The sequence below is a fragment of the Tachysurus vachellii genome, chromosome 7 (genome assembly GCF_030014155.1).
Source record: "Tachysurus vachellii isolate PV-2020 chromosome 7, HZAU_Pvac_v1, whole genome shotgun sequence".
Taxonomy (NCBI): Eukaryota; Metazoa; Chordata; class Actinopteri; order Siluriformes; family Bagridae; genus Tachysurus; species Tachysurus vachellii.
Window position 1 is genome coordinate 24,021,588 of NC_083466.1, and position 8,966 is coordinate 24,030,553.

At 38.6% G+C, this 8,966-nt stretch overlaps 1 protein-coding gene across 1 annotated transcript in view; it reads left to right on the plus strand.

Annotated features, from left to right (window-relative positions):
* Nucleotides 1-8,410, plus strand: part of LOC132848957 (aquaporin-4-like) — an 8,685-nt gene extending 275 nt beyond the window's left edge. The window contains exons 2-5 of the mRNA XM_060875069.1: nucleotides 1,463-1,877; nucleotides 2,372-2,536; nucleotides 3,464-3,544; nucleotides 6,912-8,410. Of these exons, the coding sequence (XP_060731052.1) occupies nucleotides 1,463-1,877; nucleotides 2,372-2,536; nucleotides 3,464-3,544; nucleotides 6,912-7,184 (934 nt within the window). The 3' untranslated portion in view covers nucleotides 7,185-8,410. The remainder of the gene's footprint in view (nucleotides 1-1,462; nucleotides 1,878-2,371; nucleotides 2,537-3,463; nucleotides 3,545-6,911) is intronic.
* The last annotated feature ends 556 nt before the right edge of the window (nucleotides 8,411-8,966 follow it).

The window sequence follows — 8,966 nt, forward strand, 5'->3', positions numbered from 1 at the left end:
ATTATTATTATTATTATTATTATTATTATTATTGCTCTACTTGGTCATGATTTTATCACGCTATTAAATCATTTGAAGATCATAGAATGGTTAATAATAATAATAATAATAATAATAATAATAATAATAATAATAATAATAATAATAATAATGTTATACTGTACTTGGTGTCACTGGCCACCCCTTAGCTAGGCCCATCATGTATTAACTGAAAACACAAGCTAAGCTTTTTTTTTTTTTTTAGATCATGGGCATCAAACAGCAACTTTACTACCATCCACTATTTATATCTGTAAACACTACCACTTTATTTCCATTCTTTTTCCCTTTTCTGTTCTTTTTTCTCATATTCATTTTATTCCTCAGATCTTTACACTGTTGATGTTTGCACTGCACTGCCACTTTAATTCCACTCAAGTCTGTCTTATATCTACAATGTTTACACTCCATTGCACTTCCACATCACACTCTTACACTCGAGTCTTTTTACATACAGCGTTCAGCCAGAACTTTAAAACCACTGGTCTAATATGGTGTAGTTCTCTTTGTGCTGCCAAAACAGCTCAGATACGTCAATGATGTACTCCACAAGACCACTGAAGGTGTGTTGTGGTATCTGGCATCAAGACTTTAGCCAAACCATTTAAGTTATGTATGTTGTGAGGTGAGGCTTCCATGGATTGGACTTTTCTGTAGAAAATGTATGAAGATGTACTGATGTGTCCAGATAATGTAAAGGAAAACGTGAGTTACTGTATCAGCCCAGGCCAACTTCTTAAACTGCTCCATGGTCCAGTTTTGATGCTTACATGTTCATTGTAGCTTTTATTGGTGTACAAGAGTCAGCATGGACAGTCTGATACTCTAATACTCTGATACACTGTGTCTCCTGACACCTTTCTATCATAGCCACCGTTAACTTTTTGCACAAATAGCTCTGTGAGATCAGACCAGACAGATTAGCCTTCATTCCCCAAACACACTAGTGATCCTTGGGCGATCATGACCTTGACAAAAGGTCATTGGTTGTACGTGTTAGGACCACTTTTGGTAGGTTCTAACCACTCACTGACTCTTTACTTGCTACCTAATATATCTCACCCCATTCACGGACCCGAATATATCGAGCAAATCAATTGTATTCACTTCACCTGTCAGTGGTTTTAATGTTATTGCTGATCTTTGTATTTCTAATTCTGTGTTGCTCTAATGAAGTTCTGGAATGAATAAAGTCATCTATCTATCTATCTATCTATCTATCTATCTATCTATCTATCTATCTATCTATCTATCTATCTATCTATCTAAGCAGCATATAAAGTCTGTTGTTCATATGGGTAAAAAGAAGATATTTCATTTTGCATTTTACAAATATTTTATTTTCATTTTACAAGTTTGATACGAATCAAGGCTCCTCTGGTTGCCACCAGACAGTAGCAGTGATGAATGGTTCTTTCTGCAGGTGCCTACAATTGTGCAGATGTCAGAGCATCATGGCAGCTTTTAAAGGTATTTGGACCAAAGCATTCTGGCGTGCAGTATCTGGTGAATTCTTAGCCACGCTAATCTTTGTACTTATCAGTCTTGGCTCAACCATCAACTGGGCATCAGACAAGGATAATCCGCCACCTGCAGACCTGGTGCTCATCTCACTCTGTTTCGGGTTGAGCATCGCTACCATGGTGCAGTGTTTCGCTCATATTACTGGAGGCCACATAAACCCGGCTGTGACTGCTGCCATGCTTGTTACCAGAAAGCTGAGTCTTGCCAAGGCCTTGTTTTACGTACTTGCGCAGTGTTTGGGTGCCGTCACCGGGGCAGGGATTCTCTTCCTGGTTACACCAAGTGCTGTTCAAGGCAGTTTAGGTGTTACAATGGTAAGATGTGCTTTATGTTCAGACTTTTTCATTGTGGTTTAATATAAATTTGAGTGAAGTTTTTGAAATGATGCTGCATGTATGGCTTCATTCATATCATGTGACCACCCTAGCAAGTAACAGGCAACCATTTATCAGGCAATATTTAAATTGAGATTTTCTGAATTCTCTGCAAATCTTGTAAAATCAAGCAAAGTGACAAATGATTCCTCGGACCAATCCTTTGGCAGGTTTGGTCCGTTTTTCTCCCTACAATTAGGTCCAATTTAGACATCATACTGTACATCTACTAGATATATTACAAACATGAGTGATTTGTTACTTACTAGTGTGAACGTACTGTGTTGTGCACATCATGATTCAGACTGAGAAACACTGGTCTAAATGGCATACTGAATATATGATATGGTCAATCTGCTGATTTGTATTTGAGTATGTAATACAATATATATGCCTGCAAAACCCAACTGTTCCTGTCCTTTGCCTTTTATCAGGTGAACTCGAGTATCTCAGTGGGTCATGCCTTGGTTGTGGAGCTCTTGATCACATTTGAACTCGTCTTCACCGTGTTTGCTACCTGTGACAACAAACGAAATGACCTTAATGGATCGGCTAGCCTCGCCATCGGTATTGCCGTAGTCATCGGCCACCTTTTTGCGGTTAGTCAACAAAACGCTTAAGTGATTCAGCTGATCCAAGATTACCGTTTGGTAGAGCAGTTGGATTTAAAAAACAAATAAACAAACAATCAAAAAAACAGAACCTTTTTTTTTATTTTTTTTTAATTTTTTTTTTTTTAAGAAACTTCGATCTAAGCCTAAACTGAATGCATTCGCCACGTTATTACATAATACATGTTTATTATCTAGATCCATTAACTTTGTTATGTTGACATTGGGTGCAGATACAGATACATAGAGATGCATAGAGATAGTTCATCTGTTTCAGTTTTAAGCTGCTCCAAAACAACTGATCTCATTGGGAAACCTCTGACGTCTCTCAGTGTTACCTGAACACTTAGTGCGACCATAGCAACCGACTCCCAAAAGTCAATTCTCTATAGAGTCCTGCCTAGCTACAGCACTATCAAGCACATTACTCTATTTCTTCTTAACTTTTTTTCTTGTCTTTGCCATAGAAGTACCTGTTCAAACAAATTAAGTCTTACTCAATGCCAGCCCAAATCTAATATTTGGATATTCAGACTGTGTTTGCTAATTTAAACACTTCAGAGAAAGGCTTTAAGCAATATTGTCTACAGGGAAATACAGTTAGCCAGCTGATTTGATTTTGTAAATGAGTTTATTTTATTCCACGACCTCATCAGGGAGTTTATAACAGCATAGTTGCAACTCGAGTAAGTATCAAAACACTAAAAAGATATGTTATGAATATGTTTACAAGGCAAAGAAACAATAAAATAGATTTAAAAACAATTCTGTACAGCATTATAACAGCACTCGCAAATAAGAACACAAAAGACGAACACCGAAGCCCGGGCCTTGCGTTTCTGAGATGCTAATAACTTCATTCCATGAATCTATATCTATATCTCAAGATGCTGTGTACTGTTCGCTCATCCACAGATCCCTTACACTGGAGCCAGCATGAACCCTGCTCGCTCTTTTGGACCTGCAGTCATCACATTCAAATGGGAAAGCCACTGGGTAAGCAAGAAATACAATATCAGCAGACATTTTGCTTGATTGATTCTTTGTATTCTGAGATATACTGTAGCACTGGTTAAATTCTAAAATCATTCATTAATCACCACTTTAACATTGTTATTATATGTTACACTTGAACCCTAGCTCAGAATTTAGTCAGAAGCATAATTATGCCATAAGGGAATGCAGAGAAGGTAACACTAAGTGTAATCCAGTAAGGTCACATATCCACGTCCTCCTGCCAGGAACAATTAATCTGATCTTTCAGTGCCCCGGGGCATGGCTACCTTTATATCTTTCCATAAGGTTGATAAGGCAATCAAAATGTCACTAGTGATATGAGGTTACATAAGACAAATGAAATCTTGACAGATTCTACAGAAGCGAAAAAAAAAAAGATAGCTTAGTTTAGTCCTTATAGAATGACAGCTTTACAGCTTGTATTGTTTGATACCAATCTCAGACTTCACTTTAGTCAGTGTTGTATTCTGTATAGCTTCACAACAGGAATGGACTGGAGTACAGTATGATACAAGACATGTGTAGAACTGATCGGTCGTCTATATCAAGGATGGCGTATCTTATTCTTTTTACACAAACTAAAGGGCTAATAAGATATCATACCCATTGATGCTTCAAATTACAGCTAGTTTTTTTCCATTACACCAGCACAGCTGGTTCAACTCATCAAGGGCTTGATAAGTATCAGTTGAGATAATCAGCTCTGGGACATAGTTGCACACCCTTGCAGCTATGAGACCATAGCAATAGGCCATGACCCCAGTCATAGAGCATAATGTTTCTGAAGCTGAATAAGAACTAGGCAAACAATCCACAAAACCAATGGGGGAAAAAAACGCAAAATAAAAAATAGAGAAGCTAGAAAACTAGAAAAGCTTCAGTGCACTTTGTAATATATTCTACGTATACCGTCTCTGGAACCGTTCTGAACACCCTTCCTTCTGTAGGGTTTTGATGGTAGTTATAGAATACTCTGGTTCCTCTAGTTTCCAAGTCTCCCATAGGCCCTTATCCATCTCATGCAAATGAAGCCCCACCTCCCAGAATCTATGGTGCCTATGTGACGTGACGTGACGTGACGTGACGTGACATACGGTTTAGTTTGGTGACACATACTCAGAATTCGTTCTCTGCGTTTAACCCATCCAAAGTACACACACACAACAGTGAACACACACACCGTGAACACACACCCGGAGCAGTGGGCAGCCATTTATGCTGCGGTGCCCGGGGAGCAGTTGGGGGGATTCGGTGCCTTGCTCAGTCTATGTGTACCTCGGTCTAGGGCACCTCAGTCTATGGTTAGTTCCATAAGTACAGTAGCTATCTACCTTAGGCTGGCTTTACATGGCCAGTTATGACAATACTGACTCTGTATAACATACAGTACTAATTTGTTGATGCAAGAATAGACAGAGTTTATAGTTTTATTTTAAGCACTCAGATCACTGAGTAAGGAATACTTTCTAAGAACTTGGATAAGACTAAGTAGGCTTTTTCCACAAGTCACTTGACCCTCATGATCTCAGTCCCAGGACAACCATCCCCATTTTTCTCTCTGATGATGGGGCTGCAAATTATCCATTGCTTGCCTCACTGGCTAAAAAGCTTCCAAGCTTCCAAGAATGAATCACTGCTTGTTTCATTCTACTTGATTAATCTACTACAAAGTTAGCAATACGTACCCGGACAATACTGACCGTCCTAATAATTTAATGATTTATTGCTGTGGTCAAATGCAACCTGACCAAAAATAAAAACTCAGGAGATTTCTGTTTGTGCTGCTATAATTAAGAAGGGTGTCACATTACTTATTTGCTCCATGTAACTTGGCAGCATCACTGGGTCCAAACATCGGGTGAAACACTATGCAGAATGTGCTGAGGCTTGCAAAATCCACTCGTAGGACTGCATGGCATTTTATGTGAGTACAGTGTGGAAGGACATAAATGTAAACTAAGTAGTACTTTTACTGGGGTGAATCCAAGACTCGTCCATAGTAAGGCAAAGCACATGGGTCAGCATGCTTAATGCAGGGCAATGGGAACTAAGGGCACATCCAGGAAAGAATACTTTCAGAATAACTGTATGAAAAGACTTCAATGTGACATTGACACAGCAGGGTATTAGATGTACACAGAACAATCAGGCAACAATCCACTGACAGCACATGGGTGGAGCAACTAAAAAAAGTTCTTCTAAGGGCTCAAGACAAAGAACATTTTAATGTCCTAGATTTAAAAATTTTATTTCAAGAGCAATGATTCTTACACGATGAGAGATAAAGCCATATGTCGGTTTTACTGATACTTACTTACTTACTGATACTTTTTTTTTTTTTTTTTTTATTGTAGAGTTAAAAGATTTGAGCTTGCTGAAGGGATCATGTTGTAAAGTTACACAAAGAACCTTGGCGTATTCTATACCAGACAGATAAGCTGAAGAAATCTACAGAGTTCTTATCTCCCTAAAGGCATTATGTTGTATGTGTTGTAAAGAACTTTTGAATAGAAAGTAGAGTAAAGTTTAAGTAGAAAGCTGAAATATTCTATATAGTTCTAGATTCATGCTTTTTTTATATATATTTGGATAAAAAATAAATAAATAAAATGTGCAAACACGGGGGGCACTGTGGCTTAGTGGTTAGCACGTTCGCCTCACACCTCCAGGGTTGGGGGTTCGATTCCCGCCTCCGCCTTGTGTGTGTGGAGTTTGCATGTTCTCCCCGTGCCTCGGGGGTTTCCTCCGGGTACTCCGGTTTCCTCCCCCGGTCCAAAGACATGCATGGTAGGTTGATTGGCATCTCTGGAAAATTGTCCGTAGTGTGTGATTGTGTGAGTGAATGAGAGTGTGTGTGTGTGTGTGTGCCCTGTGATGGGTTGGCACTCCGTCCAGGGTGTATCCTGCCTTGATGCCCGATGACGCCTGAGATAGGCACAGGCTCCCCGTGACCCGAGGTAGTTCGGATAAGCGGTAGAAGATGAGTGAGTGAGAGTGAATGAATTTGCAAACACCTTTAGAACAAAGGTTCCTTTGTGGTTCTTTAGGGTTGGAAAGGCTTCCTAAAATACAGAAAACACAAAGAACATTTTAAGGTTCCTTCCAATTTTTTGTTCAAAAGAATGGCGTACAAGTGATTTTACTCCACCCAGCTAACCGTGTTAACAGACATACAGTTTGTCTTAATGTTTGTTTTAGTAAGGATTTTTGGATAGTTAATAGTTCTAGTTCAGTAATGTTCTAGTTGATTCTACTTCAAACTGAAGAAACCATCCAATATGCAAATGTTAACCTTGTGGACTTTACAAAGCTAGCTGATTTAAGGCTTGTCCTACCTTTCCTGTAGGTATATTGGGTCGGGCCCATTTTAGGTGGCATTCTGGCTGCTGCGATGTACGAGTACCTGTACTGTCCAGACCCTGAACTGAAGAAATGCTGCAAAGAGATGGTCATCAAAGATACTTCAGGAAAATACAAAGAGGTGGAGTGTTCCGTCAGCCAGCATGGTGGAGAGCCAGATGATATTACAATTAGCCCTGGTTCTTCAAACGATACGGAGAAAGTGGAGAAGAAGGAGGCTTTACAGGATGTCTCTGGCGATGGGTTGTCGTCTGTATGACTATCAATCATGCTGGTGAAGGAGACTAATGTGTAACATGTCTCCATCACCAGTATGTCAAGATGATTCTGCACTTTATCCAACGCTAATCTGGCTAACAATGACATAAATCATGCTGACTAACAATGACTAAAGGCATGCTGGAACCACTTTTCCTATATATTGTATGTGCTAAATATATCTTTATCCACTAAGACCTAAAGCTTGTCCCCAGGAGAACACGTCCTTGCAGCAAAGTGTGTTTCAGTTGACGAGTGGTTTAATTCAATGCGACAAAAACTCTTCAAGTGTCTTCTAGGAGTGTAACGCGATACCACTATCTGTGTCTTTTTAACACTTCAAATATTTCTAAACCCAAAGTGGGTGTTGCTCAAATAGGAAAGCTTTTATTCTTAATTAAATATAAACCGTACCACTCTGTCCTGGGAAACTCTGGATAAAACCTAGAATGCCAAGCAATTTCAACATGTCCTGTAAATTCTACCAGTTCCCCAACCTCAGCTACATGATTTAAATTCATAACTGGGGCGTTAGGGACGTTGCTACGGTTGGAAGGGATGAGAATGTTTAGCCCTTTGAGACTATGACTCGTCATCAGTTGCATTATCATTACCTCACTAACTCTTCCAGTGAATGAAAGAATGAATAAATGACAACCATCCAATGGTTGTATGCTATCAACAGTGCCACCTGCTGACCGGAATAGATTCTGTTTTGTTCTGTTTAACAGGACAATATATAAGTTTTAAAACTGCATATATATATAGCGAAATGAATGAAAGTGTAAAATACGTGTTTCTTTACTGATTAGTCTTGTACTTTATTTATGGTGTCATTTTTTTCCAGTCTTTAAAAGACCAGGGGTTTTTGACAGTACATGCTACGCTACTGTAAATGGCGTTTTTTATCCCACTCACACAGTTATTAGATTTATTTATCCATCCGTGATCTTTTCTAACAACTTTTCTCGGTTTTGTTTTTTTTTTCAAAATAAAACACACTCTAGTAGATAAATTCTAAGTACTTGAACCCTATCCAGGCAGTTACTAAGGCTGAACATATGAACGCTGTACATTCATGTTTATGATGTTTGCTTGTTTGTTTGTTTGTTTGTTTATCCACCATTACAGCTGTGTCTAGTTGATATTATTTCCCACACTCATTGTTCGATCGACTTTATAAAATAAGAGTCCAGCCCTCACCCCAACCTTAGTGGATTAAAGTTTGAACAGAAAGCTGATTCTCTGCTTATTAAGAAAATTTCATCACACTGCGTTGACTGAAATCATCATAATGCAGTGAGTCAGGGATTAAGCTTGTTCTAAGGCAGGTTAGGAGGACATTCAGGTTGACAAGCCTCATTATATTGATGTTAGCATAGAAAATCAAAACAGTATTTTTGCAAAGGAGTTCTTTCACTATGTCTATTTTTTTTTTTGCTTTTGGTTTTGCAAGATCTCAACACTTAACAACGAGATGAAGATAAAATTATGAATGTTAACCTATCCAGAATCTGTCATACAACAACTGAGGAGACTCCCAATACTGAAACTCGTACTATTTACTGAATTGTAATAAGCATCGAATGAATTATGTGCAGTGAATGAATGTGCAACTATGTCGAGTCTTTTATTAATCCAGATTTGTGTTACATTGCTCAAAAGCTGCCTTAGCTTTCAATGACAATAATATGAACTTAAATCGAAATAACAAACGAGCAAAATTATGTACAGGTTTTGTAGAGATCACTAAAGATTTTACGTCCATAAAAACACTTTGAAT